Source organism: Monodon monoceros, unplaced genomic scaffold (assembly GCF_005190385.1).
Source record: "Monodon monoceros isolate NGI ecotype Baffin Bay Population unplaced genomic scaffold, NGI_Narwhal_1 Super_Scaffold_21, whole genome shotgun sequence".
In the NCBI taxonomy this organism is placed as follows: Eukaryota; Metazoa; Chordata; class Mammalia; order Artiodactyla; family Monodontidae; genus Monodon; species Monodon monoceros.
The window spans coordinates 113,215,869-113,242,361 of record NW_021703778.1 but is presented as its reverse complement, the minus strand read 5'-3'; the positions used below and the strand labels follow the sequence as shown (position 1 = coordinate 113,242,361).

At 33.1% G+C, this 26,493-nt stretch overlaps 1 protein-coding gene across 4 annotated transcripts in view; it reads right to left on the bottom strand.

Annotated features, from left to right (window-relative positions):
* The window catches only part of MIPOL1 (mirror-image polydactyly 1), a 322,300-nt gene that overhangs the window by 205,715 nt on the left and 90,092 nt on the right, over positions 1–26,493 (bottom strand). For 2 of the 4 annotated variants that reach the window (XM_029236546.1, XM_029236545.1), the window contains 4 exons: positions 24,344–24,575; positions 22,668–22,818; positions 21,295–21,400; positions 2,092–2,221 (listed from right to left, as the gene is read on the bottom strand). In XM_029236546.1, the coding sequence (XP_029092379.1) occupies positions 2,092–2,221; positions 21,295–21,400; positions 22,668–22,818; positions 24,344–24,575 (619 nt within the window). The remainder of the gene's footprint in view (positions 1–2,091; positions 2,222–21,294; positions 21,401–22,667; positions 22,819–24,343; positions 24,576–26,493) is intronic. The other 2 variants (XM_029236547.1, XM_029236548.1) reach the window with 2 other exon arrangements.

Below are 26,493 nucleotides of genomic sequence, written 5' to 3'. Positions count from 1 at the left end.
GCACAAAAAAATACTGATGAGATTCCAACACCTTAATGTTTTTCCATCTTTTAAATTTAGATAGTTCTTTTGGGAATTAATATATCTTATTGAGAGAAAACACTGCCTGAAGTTCAAAAATTTCTTCAGTTTCACTTCAATTGATTACTACTCTTCAATTCAAGTAACATTTATACAGCATTTGCTACAAGTCAAGTATTTTTCAATACTTATTAAATCATTTAGTCCTCATAACAACCAATATAAAACAGCCACTAGTTCCCTGTTTTGTAGAGAAAAAAGAGTCCCAGAAACTCTGAATCTGTCCATGACTGTACAGCTAGGAAGCAAAAGAGTGAAGATTCAAAGACAGGTACCTGTGTCTGGAATCTGTGCTCTTCACCTCTACAATATAATGCCTCTCAAATAAAACAGAATGTAGAAAATGAATTAATTTTTATCAAATTGATTCTATGTATGCATCTATTCAACCACCAACCATCTATCCTTCCAGACAGTAGTGTTTATATAAACAAAGAGAAATGTTTGGAATAATGTTTCCCTATTGATAAAGATAGTTATTTGGGAGTAGGCAGTGTGGAATTTAGCTAAATTTTTAAATTTATTTTTAGTTGTCAACAAGTTAATGTTTTACAATGAGTTTCTCCATCTACTTTTTGAATGAGCCTTCAAAAAAAAAATGAAACCATTAATATAAACAAAAACCAAATCACATTACCTAGTCACAACATGAATGCTACAGTATTAATTATTTAATGATTCTGTCTAATGAACCACCATGGGGTTTTTTTTGTCTTTTTTTTTTTGTTTTTTGGCCATGCCCTGCAGCTTGTGGGATCTTAGTTCTCCAACCAGGGATCGAACCCGTGCCCCCTGCATAGGAAGCGCGGAGTCCACTGGACCGCCAGGGAGTTTCCCACCGCGTTTTTAAAAAAAATAAATTTATTTATTTATTTTTGGCCGTGTTGGGTCTTCGTTTCTGTGAGAGGGCTTTCTCTAGTTGCGGCAAGCAGGGGCCACTCTTTATCGCGGTGCACGGGCCTCTCACTATCGCGGCCTCTCTTGTTGCGGAGCACAGGCTCCAGACGTGCAGGCTCAGTAGTTGTGGCTCACGGGCCCAGTTGCTCCGTGGCACGTGGGATCTTCCCAGACCAGGGCTCGAACCCATGACCCCTGCATTAGCAGGCAGATTCTCAACCACTGCGCCACCAGGGAAGCCCCCCACCACGTTTTAATTAGTATTTTATTGTGATCCCTCAGAAGCTAGCACAATATTGGGCACAGCAAACATTTGATAAATATATTGAGGGATCAACATAAAAATATTAGATTACTACATTCTATCTTGCAGGTAACGTTTCTAGATGCTCTCGGGCCTTTCTACCCTACGTGGACACCTTAGATTAGCATCATTTGCATGACCTGGGAGCTTGAAAAAAGGCAGAATCTCAGGCTCCACTCCAGGCGTTATCTAACAAGAATCTGCATTTTAACAATATTCCCCAAGTGATTGGAGTGTACATTAAAACTGGAGAAGTAATTCTTTCCAGAGCATTGTTTCTCTAAGTGCAGTATGTTATTTACCTATACCAGAATCACCTGCTTCGCTTGCTAAAAATGTAGATTCTCAGGCTCTACCTTATTTCAGGTGTCAGGTTTCAGTTTAGAACCCACAGCTAAAAGACTTAAAAAGTAGTGGAGAATAGGAATGAGCACAGTAAGCAGAGAGCAGTAAAAGAACCCAGAGCTGAAATAAATCAAGGAGGTGATAATAAGGAGAGGGAAGAAAAGAGGAGTCACAAAGGAAGGTAGAGTAAGGATATCAACAACAGAACTATGAAGAAATAAAGAAAGTAACTGTACTAAGAGTGTTGTGCATTTCCTTCTTTCTTTTTTCTTCTTTCTTTCTTTTTTTTTTAGTGACTGAAAACTACTAGCATGCCAAAAGTTTTAGAAAAAGACTGTGGGGATATGGAATTTACCACTGTAACATATAAGCATCGGTAACACTTTTAAACATGTAACCACCACATAATTCATGTACTTTATAAATGCTCCTAACATCATATGTAGTTTTAAATGTGTACATACAGTTTTAGAGACATTTCCATATGCTTGGATCGTGCAATTGCTTCATCTCTCTCCTCATTGGCTAACTGCAGTCGAGACATAATAGCTTCATCACGTTCTCTCTGTGCAAAATACACCTCTTCAACCAGAGCTACCAAAATATATAATTCATAATTAATTAGTGAAAATAAAAGAAAAATGCATACTTTTAGCAAAAATAAAAAGCAAAAATAATATTTTATTCAGCTGAGTTAGCATCACTTTGTTTACTTGAGAAAACATTATCTTTTTAAGCTACTGCAAAATTGAGAAACTATTTCATACCCATAAAAGCAAAAATTACAAGGTCAAATAGTAAAAAATATTGAGCATGTGAAATAAAGGAAACATTCAAATATACTGCAGATAGGTGTATATGTTTCGACAACCTCTGATGAGCAATTTGGCAATGCTGAAGTTGTGCCTAGTCCATAACCTGGCAAATCTCCTCTTTGGTATGAAGCCTAGAGAGATTCTTGCACATGTGCACAAGGAAACATGTATAAAAATGCTTAGGAACAATGTATAAAAATGTTTATTTCAGCATTATATAATAGCAAAAACTTACAAATAACCCAATTGTCCAATAACTGGAGCAGGAATAAAGAAATTACTATACATTAAAAATGGAATACTATGCAGCATTTAAGTGAATTAACTATGGACAAATGGACAAATCTCAAAAATGAAAATTTGACAAAAATAGCAAGTTGCAAAATAAAGCAAATCTATTATTCGTGGATAGACACAATTAGTAAAAAATATTAAAATAAACATGGAAATGATAAACGCCAAATTCAGGACAGTAGTTACCTCAGTAAGATGATGGAAGGAGAGGAAAGAGGAGAGTCAATGGGGGCAGAGTTGTGTTGGTTTAGCACTGAACGTCTCCGGGGGCACCATTTATATCGATTATAATACAAATGGCATCATGTAAATTTCTGTAGCACTATATAGGGAGCTTTTATGTCACCTGAAATTGTCACTTCTCAAACTTAATTTCTACTTGAAATCTTATATAACGTTTAAAATATCACTGCAATTTTAGACAGAAAGGGGCTCAAATACTTGGATCACTGAACCAAATTTATTTATACTGTCAAACCACAAAATAAACTTAGGAAAGACATTTGAAATGTTCTTTTAGGTCATAAAACACTGGGTTTCTGCTAAGATTTGTCATAGATTAATATACTGTTAATCAAGATAGTTACTTTTATATTACTTAAATTATAAGTAGTGGAAAAGAAAAAAAACCCTGAGAAAAAAGCAACTGTATCTTTTCCATAATACAGTATAAAATGGAACATGCAATGGCAAAGCAAAAGTCAAAGCTACTTCTAAGAAGCTAAGTCTGAGGGAAGATGAATAAATTAATTAATTCATCAAATATTTATCAAGCTCCTGTGGCAGTCATCAATCCAGTTTTAAGGAATATGAATACAGCAGGCTAAGAAGTCCTTGTCATCCTAGAGTATACATTCTACTACAGGGAAACAGTAGAGAGAAAAACAGGCCAAAAATTAGGTAGGTAGGTAGGTAGGTATGTAGATAGATTGCTCTGAAGGAAAATACAGCTGTATCAGAGAAAAGAGTGATTTGGTAGATAGGGAATAGGGCAGACTATTTTAGAAAGGGTGGTCAGAAAAGACCTTTTTAAATAAGTGACATTTCAGCGCATTCAAATAAAGGAAGAGTAAACATATTCACATTTGAAAGTAGACTAAGCTGAAGAAAAACCAGGACAAAGGCCCTAGAAGTATTAGCGATATAACAGCAATACGGCTGGAGCACAGAGAGGGTGAGAGTTTTGGGAGATCACACTGTAAATCACAGCAAGGAATTAAGATCTCATCTAAATATGATGGTAGTCAATGGTGGTTTCTGAGCAAGGAAATGGCAGCATCACATTTACGTTTAAAAAGGAATTCTGGCTTCCAGGTGAGAAGTAGTTCATAGGTGGGGCAAACATGGAAGCAAATTCCAGAAGGGAGACTATAGGAGTGGTTCAAGCAAGAGTTCACATCAATAACCCAAAAGAATAACCCTTTCCCTGAAACTTTAAGCTACCTAGAAATACATATCAACTTCTAGAATAGGAAAAATTTGAACAGATCTGTGTTTCAGAAGGAAACTCCCAGAGATTAGCATTCAGTGTGTGGAAGATGCAGGGATCACCTGCATCAACTTCCAAAAGTTGCAGGTTGGATTGTACATGCCCCTTAACCCAATATTAGATTATTATAAAAGTCCACATAAGAAACAATGAAACCCTGAATTAAGACAAGGGCAGCACAGGAGAAAGAAAATAGATTCAATTCATAACAAAAAGTTAAGTATGTACCAAATTTCAGAGGAGAGAAAAATAGGACAGGTGACTTCACTAAGGCATCCCTCAACCTATCACAAGGTAATCTCCATGAAACTCTGGGGTAAACAGGCTACTCTTCTCCTTACTGCTACCACATAGATTCCAAGGCAAAAACAAACAAACAAAAAAAAAACAGTCTTAGCCCAACATTCAAGGAAAACTGGAGTCTAGTTCTAGCCTACCTTCCAGCACCATCTACCACCATATTCCCTTTAGGACAGTATTTCACAAAATATAGGATGTGAAACACATTGTTTAATAGTTATGTCACTTTAATGTATATTAGAAAACCATAACTAGCACATCAGACCTATAATTTCTGAGTGGCATTTAATTTAATGTCCAATTAAAATTCAAATTTCTTTAAATTACCCATATTGTTGAGGTAGATGCCAAAAAAGGGTAATTTTCCATTTTTTCATTTATTTAAAGTTCAAAAACAAAAAAGAATGGCCTGGCTATTAAACTTAGGATAATGGTTACTAACTTTTGGAGGTAGTACTAGAAGGGAGGATGAGGAACTTTTCGTGATATCTGGTGATATTCTATTGGTAATATTTGGGTTTTTTTTACATCTGGGTGCTGGTTATACGAGTGTGTTCACTTTCTGAGATTCATAAAACTGTACAGTTATTTGTGCACTTTTGGGGTACAGACGTTAAAACTAAAAAAAATTCCATTAAAATATATATTTATCTAGTTAAAAAGATGAGATTTTTAAAGAAAAACATTAAGTGAATAACAGGAAAAAAGCATATATGATAAAATCTTCGAGAGTATATGTTAGGATTAAATTTTAAGCAACACAGCCTTGTCCCCCTGGCCAAGACAGGGTAACAGGATCCAAATTTGTATTCCCACTTAAAACAATTTTTTTTTAATGGACAAAACATGCATGGGATGACAGTTTTCAAGTTGATAAGGAAATAAAGAGAGTGACCTGACAGAGGAAAACAAAAGAGTTGAGCCCTACGACTGGCCTAGCTTAATACACTGAAAGTTTTCTGGACATGGCACAGGAAAGGAAGAATCCAGGAGGAGGCCAGCAGACTCCACAATTTGAAGAGAGGAGTCTAAGGAAACCGAAGCAGCTAGAATTCACAAGACAGACTATCAGAGGAAAAAACAGCTGCAAAGAGAGAAAGCTTTGGAGACATGCAGAGGGTATTCCTCAAGAAATCAGCTGAGGACTGAGCACACACATGTGAGTAAACTACCCATGCAGGGGAAAGAGCCACCTGAAAGTTTTAGAGGCATCAGTGCCCTGAGCTCCACCAAACCAAAAATAGTACGTATTCCCACTAGCCAGATTGGAAAAACTCATGATTCATGAACTACTACATGGAATAAACAGAAGGGTCTTGCTTCAGTAGTGGGGATTAATTAACCCTAGACTAAACACTGCTCTGGTAATAACCTACATATCTTTAAAGCATGACCCAGAAGTAGTGACCTGTTTCCAAGAAACATAACTATATCTCAGAACAAAGCTCAAAAATATTTTATAAAAATACCAGCTCCCAAAATGGTAAAGTTCATCATGTCTGGTATCCAATTATGAGGCATGCAATCAAGCAGCAAAATTAGGACCCATAAAGAAAATTTAATCAGCTAAAACTGATCAACATTTTGTCAACTAATACATAACCTTGTTTCATGTATGTTTCTTTTTAAAAACACCTTAGTTAATATATATTGTTGATTTATTAGCACTGAACTCATGGCCAACAGGGCAATAACTCATGCCTGAACAAAGTTTATCCATAACACACACACAGCCTTCCATGCTTCGGGAACATTAGATTGCATTTCAGCACGCAGCTGTCTTAAACAGTGAAATCACCAATAGAAGGTACAAAAATGCAATAAATGTAGCACTAAATAAGCTGCAAAAAGGATACTTATTTACAATATAAGAGCTGAAACATAAAAGCAGAGTGTGGCCTTAAGATGATCAGATTGTTTTTCTTTTCTTGGTGTGTCATTTTGGTAATATTGATAGATTTTTAAATGGTAAACCAACCTTGCATTCCACAAAATAAATCACAGTCCCAAATGCAAAAGCTAAAATTATAAAAGTTCTGGAGGAAAACCTCTTTGACTTTAGGTAGGCAAAGCTTCTTAACTATAATAATAGCAAAGCATAAACCAATTTTTAAAAATTGGTAAGTAGGACTTCAATTTAATTCAATTACAAATTTCCACTCTTCAAAAGATGCTAAGAAAATGAAAAGACAAGCCACAGACTGGAAGAAAATAATTGAAAAGCATATATCTGACAAAGAAAAGCATATATCTGACAAAAAGACTTGTATCTAGAACATAATTTTAAAAACTCTCAAAGCTCAATAACAAGGAAACAAAAAACCCAATTAAAAATTGGGCAAAAAACTTGAACATTTTTTTCAAAGTAGATATATTGATGGCAATAAGCACAAAAAAAGGTTCTCAACAGCTTTAGTCATTACAGAAATGCAAATTAAAACTATGAGATAGCCACCACACACAGCTGACCCTTGAACAACACTGGGGTTAGAGGTGGACCCCCCCCCCACCTCCTGCAGTCAAAAATCCGTGTATAACTTTACAGTTGGTTCTCTGTATCCACAGATGCAGAACCGTTGATCATGTAGTACAGTAGTATGTATTTATTGAAAAAAAATGTGCATATAAGTGGACTTGCAGAGTTTAAATCGGTTTTGTTCAAGGGTTAACTATACAAACCTATTACAATGACTTATATGAAAGGCTCATTAAAGATGTTGGCAAGGATGTAAAACAACCTGGAACTTTCATACACTGCTGGTGGAACATAAGATAGTATAATCACATTATGTCAGTTTCTTAAAAAAGTAAACATACACCCACAAGATTCAGCTATTCCACTTGTATTTATCCAAGAGAAATTAAAGCATAGAAATTAAAGCATATGTCTAAATACAAAGACTTCAATACAAATATTCATAGCATCTTTATTTATAATAGCCAAAACCCAGAAACACCCCACATGTTTAGTAACAGATGAATGGTTAAACAAACTATATAACAAATTGTGCTAGAACAACTGGATTTCTCACGTATAAAACCAAATGCTTTTAACCAACAGTTTAGATAAAGTTAAGGAATTCTTGCTATGAACACAGCTTTTGGAAGATCCAGTAGTTTCCAGTACAATTTTCATATATTTTTTAAGGCAGTATCATTACTCCTATGTGGTTGTCTGTGCCACATTATTCTGCTTCTATGTATCAATTCATCATGCTGTTTTGAAAGAAATTTCTGCCCATAATGTAGTACACAGTAATGAGCTTTATTTTCTCCTTCTAGTTGTATACAATCTCCTAGGAAGGATATTCATAACAGCTTAGAGAAAACAACATGATGTATTATGAAGAATATGGGTTTAATTCAGATCCAAGGTGTTGTCACAGTAAAGTTAGGCAACTTTTTTTTTTTTTATACTTTTCTTAAATTATGTTAGTCACCGTTCAGGTGTATAAAATGCACAGAATACCATCAGTTACGGTTATTAGGGGAAATTAAATGAGATGATATATAAAAGCTCTTAGTCAAATAAAGTGGATTCTCAACAAACGTTAGTTCCATGCCACCAATACCATCATCACCCTCAATCCACAGACTCACAATTTGGCTTCATTTCCACACACATTAAAAATGTGATTTTGATTAATTTGGACCATTTATATCTATAGCCATTTCAACATTTCTTGCTTTTTTCATTTTTACCTTTTTCATTGGCATGCAAAAACTACAAATGGGAACTGAAGGAGATATTATTCAGAACACATTCAGAACACTACAGTATAATGACACAGGTCTGTACAAAATATGATATTCTAAGATATTTTTACATTTTTACATTATAAAATACTTCTAATTCGTGGGTCAGATAGGATGCACAAAATGATGCTAAACAGTCACCTAGGTACAGATTAACACGTATGTTATATTGCCCTGTAATATTCTGGTATATTGAAAGGTTAAAACACTATTTACTAAACTTTAAATGCCGACAGGCTTCCTATCACTTCTGTATAGTGTGATGAGATCTTTATAAAGTGACATTTAATGTAAGCTGTGTTCTACTTTATATACAATAACACTTGATTGAAAAGGTAAGGCTGTTAATATCAAGGGCTTTAATAAGTCTTGTTAACTCTATGCCTAAAGACAAATGCTTTACATCAAGGGTATATCTGGTCCTGTGTGATGAAGAGAAAACAATTTTTCCTCTATAATGCTGTATCAACTCTAAATATATAAACGTGTGTATTTAAAGGAGTATTCTAAGGTTACATTTTAAAATGCCATAAAACACACACACACAAAAATCTGATTATATATTTTATAAATGCTAAGAAAAGTTTTCCAAAAGTAAGGTATTACAAAATGATAATTTTTAACACCTATTAGGTTATATGTGAAATTTGTTGATTATGAAAAACCCGATTCCTTTTCTAGAATTCAGTACTTCTAAAGAATCAATGTGCAACTCTCAAATATTTTCAGTAAAGAAAGCTTAATTGTAAACACTGAGCTTTTCCAAGGTAGATGACTATTACAAAGTTCACTAGAAAATCAATATAGCATTTTAGTTGGAATTTGCTCATTAAACACCCACAGCTCTAATGCAAATTATGATGGAATGAATAAAGCAAATACATATGCTTCTTTCTTTTTATTAAATGTAAAATCTACTGTTAATTGCATCTCGTATGTCATACAAACTTTTCTCCTTAACTATTAAATAGAAGCTTTAACAAAAGTCATTAGAGATTCTCTTTCTTTGACTTGAATAAATTTCAATATTTGTTCAGTAAAGGTTCACAGCAGTTAAATTACATTAACAAATATTATTAGCTACTATGTAAGCCAACCCAGTAAAATACTTGTATTGTAGGTAGAACAAATCATTGGGTGTTTACAATAATATTTGGATATCTCCATTTTTAAACACGGTTATCAAATATCCTATAATTCGTAGTCAAATGCGAAAGATTCAGAGAGGATCACCCCCACTCCCCACCCACAAATACTCAAATTTGTTTAGTAAGCTAATTGTTTTCTAATATAGGCAAAAGTAAATATGAAGAAGCTGAACCATACTAAGTATGAGTTTATTGAATCAAGACAGAGTACATATTTCCTTAGTAGAACCCAAGTCTATTGACAAGCCCATATTCTACACTTCTCAAACTACTTTTAAAATACAGTAGCAGTGAGACAGTATATTGGAAAACATTCTAGTTTAAACACTGAACCATGATTCTCTAAATAATATAATTTGGAGGACAGACATTTCCCAGGAAAAAGAATCCATTTAACATCTTCAAGGTAGTTATGTAAACAGAAAAGGCTGAATTAAGGAGAGGGAAGAAGAAATCATTAGGATTTGAATTTGAAAAATGTAAAATAATCACTGATTACAATTCAGCTTCCAAAATTCTAACCAACAAATATAATATAGATAATAGTTCGGTAAAAGACTTTATTATATATGTAAGAATTTCAGATTGAGCATTTACTATTATTGCTTTACACGATGTGAAATGAATTCCTTGTAAACATAACATTTAGTGTTTTACAAAAACCACCTCATATATATTTCAGAACCACAAACATTATGCTATGTCCTAATTTCCTTAAAGTTTATAATTTCTCTTTCTTGGCATAAATTGTTTGTTATAAATTTAAACACAGATGGTAAATGCCACACACCAGTAGAGAATTAACCAACCTATTCCAAGTAGTGTGATGGTTCTACTCTTGGCATTACATTGCTGGATTCAACTTATTTCTTCAGAACTTCTTTTACAAGCCAGAATATTGTATTTCTAAAACTGGATTTGAATGTTCACCATTTTACATGATTATTCTGTAAATAACCTTTTCTGATTAAAAATACAAGCTCGTAAAAATGTGGCGACAGAAATGTGTTGCATAGCTTTGTAACATTCTGTGCATAATTAAAATAAACAGGATATGTTCTCATATTCTTCAGTATTCAAAATTATAAAATAGAATAGAATTCAATCATTTGGACATGACATATTTGATTGAACTAAGATGCTCCTAAAATCAGATAAACACTGTTTCCAATTATTCACTATATAAACAACACTGTAATGAACATCTTTGTACACAAATCTTTATGTATATACACAGTTAATTACTAAGGAAAATTCCTAGAAGTATGATTATTACATTAAAAAAGTTTTTTAAGCTCTTTACATGTTTTAAAATTTTCCTCTGTAAAGCTGCTATAAATTTATACTTACCAAGAGTATAGAAACTGCTAAAGCTTGATTAGAAAATTATACAAAATTGTGACTTTAAGTAGCAAAAATATAAAACAGTAACTCTTTTTAGCAAAACTCGCAATCATTATATACATGTATTGAGTACAGATAACTCAAAGACTATCTAAGAACACTTTCTAAAAATGTGCTTTTTACATTCATACCTCTAACATATCTGATATTAGAGCTATAATTTTTTTTACATTTATTGGAGTATAATTGTTTTACAATGTTGTGTTACTTTCTGCTGTAAAACAAAGTGAATCAGCTCTATGTACTCATATATCCCCATACCCCCACCTTCTTGTGTCTCCCTTCCACCCTCCCTATCCCACCCCTCTAGGTGGTCACAAAGCACCGAGCTGATCTCCCGGTGCTATGTGGCTGCTTCCCACTAGCTATCTATTTTACATTTGGTAGTGTATATATGCCAATGCTACTCTCTCATTTCATCCCAGCTTACCCTTCCCCCTCCCTGTGTCCTCAGGTCCATTCTCTACATCTGCGTCTTTATTCCTGTTCTGCCCCTAGGTTCTTCAGAACCATTTTTTTTTTTTTTTTAGATTCCATATATATGTATTCGCATACGGTATTTGTTTTTCTCTTTCTGACTGACTTCACTCCGTATGACAGACTCTAGGTCCATCCACCTCACTACAAATAACTCAATTTCCTTTCCTTTCATGGCTGAGTAATATTCTACTGTATATATGTGCCACATCTTCTTTATTCATTCATCTGTCGATGGACACTTAGGTTGCTTCCATGTCCTGGCTATTGTAAATAGTACTGCAATGAACACTGTAGTACATGACTCTTTTTGAATCCTGGTTTTCTCAGGGTATATGCCCAGTAGTGGGATTGCTGCATCGTATGGTAGCTCTATTTTTAGCTTTTTAAGGAACCTCCATACTGTTCTCCATAGTGGCTGTATCAATTTACATTTCCATTACATTCCCATGGGTTCCCTTTTCTCCACAACCTCTCCAGCATTTACTGCTTGTAGATTTTTTTATGATGGTCATTCTGACTGGTGTGAGGTGATACCTCATTGTAGTTTTGATTTGCATTTCTCTAATGATTAGTGATGTTGAGCATCCTTTCATGTGTTTGGTGGCAATCTGTATATCTTCTTTGGAGAAATGTCTATTTAGGCCTTCTGCCCATTTTTGGATTGGGTTGTTTGTTTTTTTGATATTGAGTTTCATGAGCTGCTTGTAAATTTTGGAGATTAATCCTTTGTCAGTTGCTTCATTTGCAAATATTTTTTCCCATTCTGAGGGTTGTCTTTCTTTTCGTCTTGTTTATGTTTTCCTTTGCTGTGCAAAAGCTTTTAAGTTTCATTAGGTGCCATTTGTTTATTTTTGTTTTTATTTGCATTACTCTAGGAGGTGGGTCAAAAAAGATCTTGCTGTGATTTATGTCATAGAGTGTTCTATGTTTTCCTCTAAGAGTTTGATAGTGTCTGGCCTTACATTTAGGTCTTTAATCCATTTTGGGTTTAGTTTTGTGTATGGTGTTAGGGAGTGTTCTAATTTCATTCTTTTACATGTAGCTGTCCAGTTTTCCCAGCACCACTTATTGAAGAGGCTGTCTTTTCTCCACTGTATATTCTTGCCTCCTTTATCAAAGATAAGGTGACCATATGTGCGTGGGTTTATCTCTGGGCTTTCTATCCTGTTCTATTGATCTATATTTCTGTTTTTGTGCCAGTACCATGTGGTCTTGATTACTGTAGCTTTGTAGTATAGTCTGAAGTCTGGGAGCCTGATTCCTCCAGCTCCATTTTTCTTTCTCAAGATTGCTTTGGTTATTCGGGGTCTTTTGTGTTTCCATACAAATTGTGAAATTTTTTCTTCTACTTCTGTGAAAAATGCCATTGGTAGTTTGATAGGGATTGCATTGAATCTGCAGATTGCTTTGGGTAGTAGAGTCATTTTCACAATGTTGATTCTTCCCATCCAAGAACATGGTATATCTCTCCACCTGTTTGTATCATCTTTAATTCCTTTCATCAGTGTCTTAGTTTTCTGCATACAGGTCTTTTGTCTCCTTAGGTAGGTTTATTCCTAGGTATTTTATTCTTTTAGTTTCAGTGGTAAATGGGAGTGTTTCCTTAATTTCTCTTTCAGACTTTTCATCATTAGTGTATAGGAATGCCAGAGTTTTCTGTGCATTAATTTTGTATCCTGCTACTTTACCAAATTCATTTAGAGCTATAAATTTTAATATAAAAGAGATAAGCTTATCCCTGAAGTGTTAAAATCAGTATCAATAATGTTATGCACTTTTGAAATATACTATTAAGGGGTATTTAACTTATTTTCTGCACAGAGTTTTTACTTTAAATTTTAACAGATACCAATATGAAAATTCAGTGAAATATAACTGCTACCTAAACTTTTTCCAAGATCATTTCCTCTTTAGAATTGGTTATTGTTATTTATAATGGTTTCTCTCTTTTCCTCTGTGAGACAGACTGAAGCAATGGGAAGACTATAAGCCCTGGAATCAGATGCACTAAGGTTCAAGTCACAGTCTTGACACTTAGTACCGACCATGTGCCTTTGGGCAAGTTATTTATAAGTCTCTCCAGGTTTACTTCCTCCCATGTAAGATGTAAATATTAACTAATATACCATATTATTTTAAGGATTAGGGACAATGTATAGAAGCACCTAGGATATAACTGGTACTCAGTGAATTGTAGCTAATATTAATATTTGATTATTTTTTATCTTTATGAAATTCTTAAATCTTTGATGTCAGAAGTCATGAAAAGATTTTTTTTTTTTTTTTTTTTTGCGGTACGTGGGCTTCTCACTGTTGTGGCCTCTCCCATTGAGGAGCACAGGCTCCAGACGTGCAGGCTCAGTGGCCATGGCTCACAGGCCCAGCCGCTCCACAGCATGTGGGATCTTCCCGGACTGGGGCACGAACCCGTGTCCCCTGCATCAGCAGGCGGACTCTCAACCACTGTGCCACCATGGAAGCCCTTGAAAAGATTTTTGTTCTGTTTAGCTTTTAATTTAAATTCATAGTTCACTGTTAATAGATTTTAAAAGGGAAATAAACAGAAAAGTGAAACAAAAATGTTTGAAACGAAGGGTTGGATGATGAGAAAAATTACCATTGAGATATATATATATATATTTATTAGCATTTATTACATTTTACTTAAATGTGAATCTGAAATAAAAGAAATGGGATGCACAGAATTTGGGTTTTAATCTAATATATACCTATGATAAACCATGTAGACCGTTACAACAGCATTTCCTTTGCTTCCCTGTTAGTTTTTACATAATGTGAATACTATCATTATAATGTGATCTCATGTTACAAAAGTGGCCATACTCTACCTGTAAGCATTATTTGACCTGGCACTCATTATAATTTTCATACTCATAGGATTCTACAGCCAAAGATAATAATATAATCAGCATTCTACCTATCAATATTTCTAACTGCTGTATTTCACAGAGATGGGACTTTTTGTTTTTATCTGAAATGACTAGCTATATTCTTGAAATCCTTTTTCCTTCAAAATTAAAAATATAGATAGATAGATAGATACATGTAATGCTCCGTTATATTAATACTGTTACGCCATTTAAGTGTTAAAGACTAACATTTTATTAATGCCCATTTATATACAGAAAAATGGTATTCCATTGTGCATTATTTCTTAAAAGCAAGTATTACGCTATTTTCTGTTTTTCTGATATACAGAACTGACTCTTGTTCTTCTTAATCATTATATGGTCAGCATCATTTGAGATATGATATATGGTAACAGATTTTTTTTTTTACAAGAGAACAATGTAAACATTTTCTATTACATAACAATTTTTATTTTTCCATGTTAATTAGTTGGGATGTCTTAATATATTTGCTATAACAGTAGATTACATACCTATGCTTTTAACATTTACATGTTAACCTGAATAGAAAAACTTAAGTTATACGTTTCAGGGATTCTACGTTGTGATGCTTTGGACAATAACATTAAACTCATCTCGTCTCTACCAAAAATAAAAGAACATTCTCTGTAATAAGAAGGGCTTAACAATATTTTTTTTATTTACAAGTCAGTCTAAATATGGGTGCCCAGGGAAGAATCTATGTTTAAAGAGAAAAAGCAGATTAAACGCTTGCAGAATCAGTACAGTATGCTAACTAAGCAAATTATGTAACCACTGAATTATATGTAAAATGTAACTAAGATAAATAGATAGATAGATTGATTGATTTATATAAATATAAGACTTAAAGAACTAAGGAGTTCTTTTGACTAAAACCCAATATTGGCCTTATTTCAGTTTAATTGGAAGAGGATCTCAAATTCATCTTCTCCATGAGATATCAGGAACGTGGATTTCTCTTTGTACCAAAGGTTAATAAGAAATGTGTCTGCAAAAGTCAAACAGCATTAAATACCAAAATCTGATTATTATTCTACAGGAGTTGTTCTGTCATTCATAATCTCTCCATGCTCCAAGCTTCCACAGCTAATCTTTAATGGATGACATGCAAGAAAGAAAAATAACTAACATATAGAGCAGAGACTCTAAAGTGAGCATTTAAGAAATAGAAATATAAGGTTTTAAAAGAAATATAAATATTTTAAATATCACAAGATAACATAAAAACTATTTAAATAAATACTCTTGTGTAAAAATTTACACATCTGTATACTGTAAATGCAATAGATTAATAAAAATTAAGAGACATTTAACACTAGACAATGCCCACTGAGACTGTTTCAGAAAAAAGAAAGGCTTAATTAAACAAATTATTTTTAAAAGTTATAACCACGTCACTCACCTAAGAGTGATTAAATTAAATGGATTCAGATCAGGTCATACAATACTATCTCTCACTGTCAAACTTAATTTAAATAAAAGAATTTTTGAAGTATTTATGGTTTAATCATTTTATTTAGATGAGAAAAGACATTTAACTAAAGGACAGAGACAATGTTTCAGTTGTGCTTCTCTAAAACATGCCCTAGTATCTGAAAGTCATACATGCCAATAATTTACAAATCATATTATCCACATATATAATTTAATGAGTTAAAACATAAGACCTACTTATCAAATTCCTTTATTTTCTTTTTTGTAGAGATGTAAAATTTTTTTCCATATTTTCAAACTTTCTAAATAAGGTTAATTCTGAAAGTCAAGGAAAACTAAAACCTGTGGATAAGATGAAGTAAATAAAATATATTTTTAACAAGGAATACATATCAATTCTTTGTGAGACAAAACCATATACAAGTAGCTATGAGATAGTTATTTATGTTAGTTACACTTTGATATGCCCCCTATTAGATCAAGAAGTCTTGAGAAAACACGATGGTGACATCATCACCTTATCATCATAATTACCATTTATTGAGTGCTTTCTAATGGGTTAAGTACTTCACAAACATTATCTCACTTAAACGTCACCAAACCATAAGGTAGGTTTTAACCAAATCTTAGTGAGGCTGTCACTTACACATGATAAGCAGTAGAAAGATTAGAACAAAGGTCTGAATCCAAAGTCTAAGCATTTAACCACTATCTACTACAATGTGTATTATGAATGAGAAGTGACTGCAAACAAAAAGACATGTTTGAAATACCAAATCGGTTTTATTTGCTGATGCATATTCAGTGCCTAGCACAGTGCCTAGTACATAAAAACTCCTCAATAAATAGTTCTTTAATTTTTAAAGAAGTTAGCATAGTCCCTATTAAGCACCTAATAAAAACAGTATCAATGGTGGTGATGATGATGATGTCAAAAAAGTAGGGGAAGGTAAAAAGGTCAACCATTTGAGATTTTATCATGACGTAGGACACAATGGAGTTTCCAACTCTCATGAGATCACATTATAATGACAGTATTCACATTATGTAAAACTAACAGGGAAACAAAGGAAATGCTGTTGTAATAGTCTACATGAAGGTTTATCATAGGTATATATTAGATTAAAACCCAAATTCTGTGCATCCCATTTCTTTTATTTCAGATTCATGTTTAAGGAAAATGTAATAAATGATAATAAATATATATATCTCAATGGTAATTTTTCTCCTCATCCAATCCTTCGTTTCAAACTTTTTTGTTTCACTTTTCTATTTATTTCCCTTTTAAAATTTTAAACAGTGAACTATGAACTTAAATTAAAAGCTAAACAGAACAAAAATTTTTTCATGACTTCTGAAATATATATATTAGCATAAACCTCAAAGATTTAAGAATTTCATAAAGATAAAAATAATCAAATATTAATATTAGCTATAATTCACTGAGTACCAGTTATATCCTAGGTGCCTCTGTACCTTGTCTCTAATCCTTAAAATAATCTGGTAAATTAGTTAATATTTACATCTTACATGGGAGGAAGTAAACCTGGAGAGGCTAATAAGTAACTTGCCCAAAGGCACATGGTCGGTATTAAGTGTCAAGACTGTGACTTGAACCTTAGTCCATCTGATTCCAAGGCTTATAGTCTTCCCATTGTTTCAACCTGTCTCACAAAGTACTGGGAACATTTTGTTTTATGCAGTTTTGATTATACCAGATTCTTATTCTTATAAATTATACAATCAGCTGGGGAGACAAGTTGGACTAACATATACATAAGTTACATAATAAAGACATAAAAGTAAAAAAGGGAGAAATCTGAAGGGCAAGAAAAGTGGCACAGGTAAAATGGCAAGATCTGATCAAAGCCATCACATGGATTTCATAAGATGTTGGTTTATGTAATCTTTATGTGTCGAACCTATCACAGGAATTATTTTAAGATTAGTGAGCAAGTAACTTAAAACAAAATCACACCTTTTAAAAGTAACATTACTTTTTCTAATACTAAATCACTGCAGAAAACCTGAAAAGGCAGAAAAAATCCTGTTAATTGAAGCATTTATACACCCATTAACACTATTAAAGTTTGACCCTCATTTTATATTATATACATGTGCATACAGTTTTTTAACAAAAATTATAAATACAGCTTCCCCCTACTTCTTTGACTTAACTTTAATTCATAAAGTTTTTTCATATCATTAAATATTCTTTAAAAATGTTTTTAAATTACTGAACAATGTCTCATACCATAAAGATACCTGAATTTATTTAACCATTGCCTTATTATTCGATTGATTCTAATTCTATGGCTATCATAACTTATACTGATATGAATATTCTTATATATATATATAAATCTTTACATTTAATATACTCGAAGAAAATGGCTATTTCTTTAGAATACCTTATATTTTAATTAACATTTTATTTGAAAAACCTATAGACATACATTTTTGTATCCTATTTGCAATTTCCAATTTTCAGATGTTTTAGCATGTATTTCTTTTAATGTGGAATATTTTGACTTTTAAAACATTTTGTATTCTGCTTAAGTATACTATAATACTTGTATGTGTATGCACATTTGTAATATACTTTAGCAAATACATTTTTATTTTGAATATAAAAATGAGCAGTGATAGAAACAAATATCCATGCTTGTGTGGATTCTTTGTTCTTTCATATGACTAAATAAAACATTTATCACATGTACGCATAGTACCATAATGTTCCTCTTTCTATGAGGGTAGTAACATACTTTTTTTTGTTACCGTGTTTAGCTTTTTGATCGCGCTTACTACTGATCAGGTAGGAGATAAGCTTTTTCAAGATTAGCTTTTCTAAGATAAACTTTAAAAAAATTCATGTATAATGAGAAAATATGAAAAAGTTCAAGAGTTACCAAGAGTCAGTTTATAAATTTCCTGTAGTTTCAAACCAATGGATTTCTTAAACAATCCAGCTTTTTTCTTTTGATGTATTATAATAATAATTCTCTCTAAGGTTAAAAGTAAAATATCTTCAAGTTTTTTAATAAGATAGAACTAAAACATTAAAAAGTAAACATACATTTTGAAAATTTATACTTTAAAAAACTTAGGGGATTTAAATTTTGAGTCATTTTCTTTTTTTAAAATTTATTTATTTTTGGCTGCATTGAGTCTTCGTTGCTGCACACAGGCTTTCTCTAGCTGCGGCGAGTGGGGGCTACTCTTCGTTGTGGTGCGCAGGCTTCTCATTGTGGTGGCTTCTCTTGTTGTGAAGCACAGGCTCTAGGCATGCGGGCTTCAGTAGCTGTGACACATGGGCTCAGTAGTTGTGGCTCACGGGCTCTAGAGTGCAGGCTCAGTAGTTGTGGCGCATGGGCCTTGTTGCTCCGCAGCATGTGGAATCTTCCCAGACTAGGGCTCGAACCCGTGTCCCCTGAATTGGCAGGTGGATTTTTAACCACTGCACCACCAGGGAAGTCCTTGAGCCATTTTTGTAACTAAATGGTTGGACATGTTTCTTTAGGATTGCTTAGCTCCAGAGAAACTATATAGCACTACTAATTTCATCAATTTAGGAAGCTATAAAAATATCCTAAACATCTTTCAAACATTCAACATTTATTGAAATAGTATTTTGTCATTAATGAGAAGAATTTGATGTTAACAAGAATCATAAAGCAATCAAATTCTTTCCATTTTATGCATGTGTGATTCATACTGTTTAGTAATAGGGAACCCTTAAATATATACCAATAAATAAATATGTAAAGTATATGATTAGCTATATTACACAAAAGCTTAAAGAGTAAATATTAATGCTTAATGTTCTTTCCCCTCCAAGAGATAAATGAGCTACACAGGTATATGAATTCATGATTTACAATAAATCACAATGGCCTAAATCTTATTAAAATACATCTGTTAAGACACATACAAAGTTAAATTATAATGCAAACACCTTAAAACAAATGTACTTCTTGTAATACCATTTCAGCAATTAGTATACATATTTGATTATAAAAAGCCAAGAAACTTCTAAATTGTTCTAAATTTATATTTGAATTATTCATTTTTAACATACTGTTAATTTTCCTTAAAATATATTACTCTCATATTTCCCCACTAAAAAAGAAACAAAAAATTCATAGTAGTTTAACATAATAGAAAAACAACCATCTGGTATTTGGCTGGAGTATTTATTTATGATCATCTTAGTTATATAGTTATATTTTCATGGTGACGTTCTACTTTGCACAGTAATATTTTGAAGACAGACAGTATCTGTTAATCATTTCTCTGACCTAAAACACCAGAATTCTTTCATATGCAAACAGGTTAAGTGGTTTATTATATTTAAAAATTTTTTATGTATGTATGTATGGCCGCGTTGGGTCTTCCTTGCTGCACGTGGGCTTTCTCTGGTTGAGGCGAGTGGGGACTACTTTTCATTGGTGTGCATAGGCTTCTCATTGCAGTGGCTTCTCTTGTTGAGGAGCACAGACTTCAGTGGTTGTGGCACACAGGCTTCAGTAGTTGTGGCTCGCGGGCTCAGTAGTTGTGGCTTGCGGGCTCTAGAGCACAGGCTCAGTAGTTGTGGCACACAGGCTTAGTTGCTCCCAGGCATGTGGGATCTTCCTGGATCAGGGCTTGAACCAGTGTCCTCTGCGTTGACAGATGGATTTTTAACCATTGTGCCACCAGCGAAGTCCCAGGTTAAGTGATTTATAAAGTATGATTATAACTTCAAACTAATCACAAAGTACAATTACTTTTTAAAAGCATTCCAATTGATATAAAAATGTTAAAATAAGGGATCTATAAAATGCCTCTGAATGCTAATTTCTACTATTCTATGAAATATCTCTTTTCTTAACACACTAAAACAGTGTGAGGAAGAGAGTCACAGGGATAATATATAAACTGTAGAGAGAGAGAGACAGAGTCCACCAGAGACAACTGAGAATCACCTGATCATATCTGTAACACATCACAGATACATTTTACAAATTTTCTCCTTGCCATGACCTGTGAATGAAGACAGACTCCAAAACATTTCAGGCATTCATTTATAATCTTAAACTCTGGCAACCTTTTACCAGAAAACATTATCTTCAGGGAAAGATCTTTTCAGGGCAAACATTATCTTCATCATCATCCACGTCATCAGATGAAAATTAATTAACTGCACAAAACAGATTTTTGAATCAAATGTAGGTTTTCACTGGCAATGAATATATGACTATCTTCATACAAAGGAGAAGTATTTTCTCTCAACAAGCTAAAACAATAAGTGGTATGTGAACTGCTGGTTGAAAGGTAGAGGCACTGGTAATCATTATTTCCCCTTGTTTGTTCAGGCCCTTCCAACAAAACAAACAACCTTTTTGTGATTGGAGTGACATGGTGTTAACAATGAATTTAATGCCCAAATCAGTATGAATACAGGTAAAGCTCTCACTAATACCAGTACCAGGTTGTTAAAGCCACCTATTTTCTAAGCAGGCAAAAAAAAAAGAAAGAAGACAGAGCTTTCCCTCCTTTGACAAATAAGCGAGTTTGCTACTATTCACCAAGCCACATCAGATAATAACCTTGTGTATGATTTTGAATGCCATATGTTAATACTGATCTACTATACCTGCTGTTTTTTCAGCAATTTGAGCTTCTGTTGCTTTTTCTTGGAGTTCCAGTTTAAGCTTTAGTTTTCTCTGTTCTTCATCTTCTTTAGTCAGTTTTTCTTGAAGCTAAAACACATTGAAATAAACATAGATTCTTACTAATAAATTTCTTGCACAAATATAATTAATCCCAAAGATAATTTTTGCTTTTCTCTAGACCCTTATAGAATAACTGTATTAACTTACTGAATACATAACTCCAGGGGAAAAAAAAATTAAGGTTTTAAGATATTTTATAAAATAATAATTACCTGAAATGACATAGAAATTATAAAAACATTTTAATATACACTTAATTTTATGTGTGTGTATAGGCAAATGAAATTAAAGAAGGAATAACATTATTATTAAAAATAACTACTGCAGCAAAAAGCAATCTGATCCATTCTTTTGTCTTAAAGCAAAAGACTTGGAAGGGACTATCATAATAAAATAATGGGTAGCACAAATTATAGCTTCTCTTAGTAATTCTAATATTTTGAAACAAAATTAATTAAGATAATAATCTTAATATTTGATACAAATCTCCCTTTGAGAATGCTATGCCATCATATTCCATTTAAATTGGCATTGGCACCTGGCTGATAATTGGCATGTAATAAACAGCTGGTAAATGAAAATACAGAAAATATCTCAGACTTTCATACAGGATCCCTCCAAATGTTTTCTTTTTAATTTCTCCCTCCGTTTATGTCATTTATGCTGTTTTTCGTCAGACATGATCAACATTCTTAACATCATGCTTCAGTTTGATTAGGTCAAACAACTAGAATATTAGAATCAGAAAAGTATGTAGAGGTTAAAAAAAAAGAAGGCAGGCATAGAAAATGAACATTATTTAAAGCTCAAAGGAATGTAACTAGAAAAAGAGTCAGAAAAGATAAAACATGACATGACAAATTGGATTGGACAAAATGTAGCAGTATAAGATAACACAAGGTAAATGACAATATTTCCAAGCCTTGCTACTTTAAAGTTTACATATATTATTGAGATGAAATACAGGGCACAGATACTACTAAAAAAAAGAAAAAAAAGTTAAGAAAGTAACATGAAACCAATGAAGTAAAATTTGAATTTTTTAGGTACCACAGATCTATGAAAAAGGAAGTGATATTGCAAGCCACCAAGGCAGGAAACCAAAGAAATTGCTTTTCACAGCTCATGTCTCAACTCAATCATACCGTGAATGGCATGGTATGGCAACAGCATAAAGCTACTGTTAAAGGATTAAAGTACACAATAAAACTGAATTATGATGAGTGACAAAGCAAACTTAGAAGGTCAACAGCTAAAAGTATACTGTACAATCATCAGACTTCCTATATTGTACCTTTTTATTGCTTGCTTTGAGAATGTCCAATTCTTTGAGAAGCAATGCTATTGTCTCCTCTTTATTTAAGTCTGAAGTAACTTGACAAGGAATCATACATTTGTAATGCAAATCATTATTTCTATGCTCCATAATGCTGTAATAAAGAAAACTATTACAACAATATACATATAATTTCAACTATATAGGATCTATACATTTTACACTTCAAATGGGGGAAACATTTAATTTTAACAGTAAGTATGTAAAGTTACTTAATTTAAATTTTTTCTTGTTATGCACTGTTAAGAAAATACTATGGATGAAAAAGACTAAACATTGCAATTTCATAGAGGTGCTAATATACAATACATCACAGAGGTGCAATATATCAATTTCACAGGGAGAGCTAAATCTGTGAAAAGCATTTAGTAATGTCTAGAGATTCATGGTTCAGTATACTTAAAGAACGCAGTTTTTAAGGGCTTGTGAATATTAATTTAATTTGTACTTCTTGTCAGAACTCTAGATACATTTCTTACTTTTCTGAAAATAGGAACAATAAATATTTTTTCATTATAATTGACAGAATATCATATTTTCATTATTAAATTCGCAACATTAAAAATGAAAACCTATTCCTGTAACCTTTAAGCAAAAAAAATTTTTTACAATGTGTATGCTATTTGAGAACAATATTAACTTGTTAGCAAGTACTATAAAGGAAGGGAAGGGAAAAGAGATGACTTTAGCCTAATCTCTATTATTTACTTTTCCCATGTGGTTATAAAGTTTATCACCTCTTCATTCATCCCTACTCCCCAAAAATGTACTCCAAACTACACTTTGATAAGAATATAACTGATTACCAAGAAAGTGGAACATATTAATATATCCACTTCATTATATATTAATATTCATTAATATAGCTATTTCATAATTTTTAAGTAAATAGAAATAGCTATTCCTATGTAAAACTCCGTTAAAAAGTATTCCATAAAATATGATTTTTGTCTGGACTGAAAACATAGTATTTATATTTCAACATAGTTATAAATTATATTAGTCATTGAGAATCTTTAAATTTAGCAGTATTTTCATAGTACATGACTAATTACCAAAGTGCTTTTCTCCCATAGGTAAAAGTCACAGGTGTCAAAATTCAAATCCCTTCATGAAATAGGTAGCTACATAAAGTGAATGGGTAGAAACTACAGAATGTAAAATAATAAGGAAGGTAAATGGGAGAGTAGACAACCCTTCTAAAAGCATTCAAATTCATTTAAATGAAGAACAGCACTGACCAAAATCAAATCATATCTTTGGGCTTATTTTGTCTTGGAGCTGCCAGGTTATAGCTCTGATGAATAATATCCCATCTAATATCAGCTTAATAGCTATTTCCAGATCCTTAATGAAAGGTCACTTAAAATAATATTCAACAAAACAATATAAAACCTCACGACCTTCATTCAAACTCACCTTGTGCTTTTTCACTCAATGATTTAGACATATTATATTAATGTAATGAAAATAGTAGAAAACTCTAGTATTAGATTCCTCAAATGCTAATAAGTTAATGATATGTCAAATTTAGGCCACATCAAAAAGAAGAAAGGGAGGGACAGAGAGAGGGAGGAAGGAAGGAAGAGTTCTCCCAATTCTTACTTTCTAAATCTAAGGCTGCTAGCACTCACTTGGACTTTTCTGTAGTGCAGTAAGCTGTCTCATCACCTAGACGAGGACTGATGACTTGAAAATTCCTTGATCTCTGCTCTGGCAATTCTATGCCCTCACATGTAGCTTCATTAACTAATTCATTGGATTTCTGATGCATGCTTCCCTTAGAATTCACAGGCAGTTGCTCATCTGGCTGTGTACTTTTGTTTCTCCCCGTGGTCTCTTGTTCAAGATAACCATGGGTTACGTCTGCATTTAAAACAAAACAAAAACATGAGATATGAAACGCCATCGTTACATATTAAATCAATCAAATGAATATTTTTGTGGAAATAAGAGCTCTCACAGCTTTAAATATGCACTTACTAACCTTACTCCTATTGTTATCAGACAAACATGTACAAGGTGATTTTGCCACAAATATTTCCACTTCCACAGTCAGTGGGCATTTATGACAGTGGTTTACAACCTTAAGTGCACATCAGCTGAGTTTTCAAAAATCCTCAAGCTCAGGCCACATCTTCTACTAATTAAATCAAAATCTCTGGGAGTGATCACGTGATTCCAGTATACAATCAAGGGTGGGAACCACTGACTTAGAAGTTATTATTTTCTACATTAACTTTTCTTTGCTAGATTTTGAAAAATAGGATGCAATAAGTTAACTGATTACAGCGAAATGATAATGTGCACGGAATTTGGGTATTGGACTGAGTTAAAATTCTGGCTTTGCCAAGCACATAACTTTGGGGAAATTACTTTACCCTTCCATACCTCAGATTCTGGTTTGCAAAATGGACACATAATAGTACTTACTTGAGTTGTTGTAAGGATTAACTGAATTAAGAATTAACGAATGCAAAGTGCCTGGCCTAGTGTTTGGCACGTCAATAAGTGTTAGCTATTATTTTTGTAATCATCATCATATAAAAATGGAAATAATATAAGGAGAATTATTTTTAACTTCCATTTTATCAGCTATGTATTATACACTAGAGTATATTTTGTAATGCCTGGCTATCTCATAAATATTAGTTATTTTAAGCTGTAACTAGTAAATAATAGCTATTTCAAAGGAAGAGTATATATCTGATGTTGTAGTGAAATTCTGGGGAGAAAATGACACACAAGCAAGTACACAAAACAAACTCTTTTAACCAGTAAATCAGATCAACAGGCACAAATACTGATTGTAACTAGGACTTTTATTATTTCCAACAGAAATAATTCTTCAACTTTTAAAAGCAGGTGAATCTCATGAATCTCACCTACTTGTTGATGATGCCTTCTTTAACTTGACAAATTTAAAATCCCTCTGAGGCAGAAGAAGAGTAGTTTTAGAGTAAAAACAAATGGGAAACATAAATAAGGTACTCATTCTTTAAGAAGAAATTCTTTGCTTACATATATGCTGAAATTAGGTAGAGCCAGTCATAAACTCCAAGTCCTGGACATTATCTTATTGGTGGCTGAATGCTAGATCAGAAACCATTCATTTTTGGTCAATTACTCTCTATTTCCCCGTGTTTGTGGGAATAAACTGGGAGAAAGTGCTATCATAATTACATACTGTGATGTATCTATGAAATTTCATTATATTTTGTTTTAAACTTTAACAAATATAGGTATCTGAAGATTATTTGTTGGTTCTTGACATTTCAAAACACTTAATTTGGGCTTCCCTGGTGGTGCAGTGGTTGAGAGTCCGCCTGCCGATGCAGGGGACACGGGTTCGTGCCCCGGTCCGGGAAGATCCCACATGCCGTGGAGCGGCTGGGCCCGTGAGCCATGGCCGCTGAGCCTGCGTGTCCCGTGCTCCACAACGGGAGAGGCCACAACAGTGAGAGGACCGCGTACCGCAAAAAACAAAACAAAACAAAACAAACACTTAATTTGCTTTAGATGTTCATCATGCTACTTTTCTAGAATAGGCTGGTATTAGTACCCCCCAAATCTGAATGAGGTATTATAAAATTTTATAAATGGACACTAAGGAATACCACTATCATTAACAGGCCATGCGTTTTTAACACTAACATATAACTTTACAGGCAATTCAAAGAAAGAAAATTATAAATAGTTACGGAAAACAGTATCAAAATAACAAAAGTTGTCTCCAGGGGCATATCAGAAGATAACTATTAGGCTCTATGCTATTCTCCAGTTT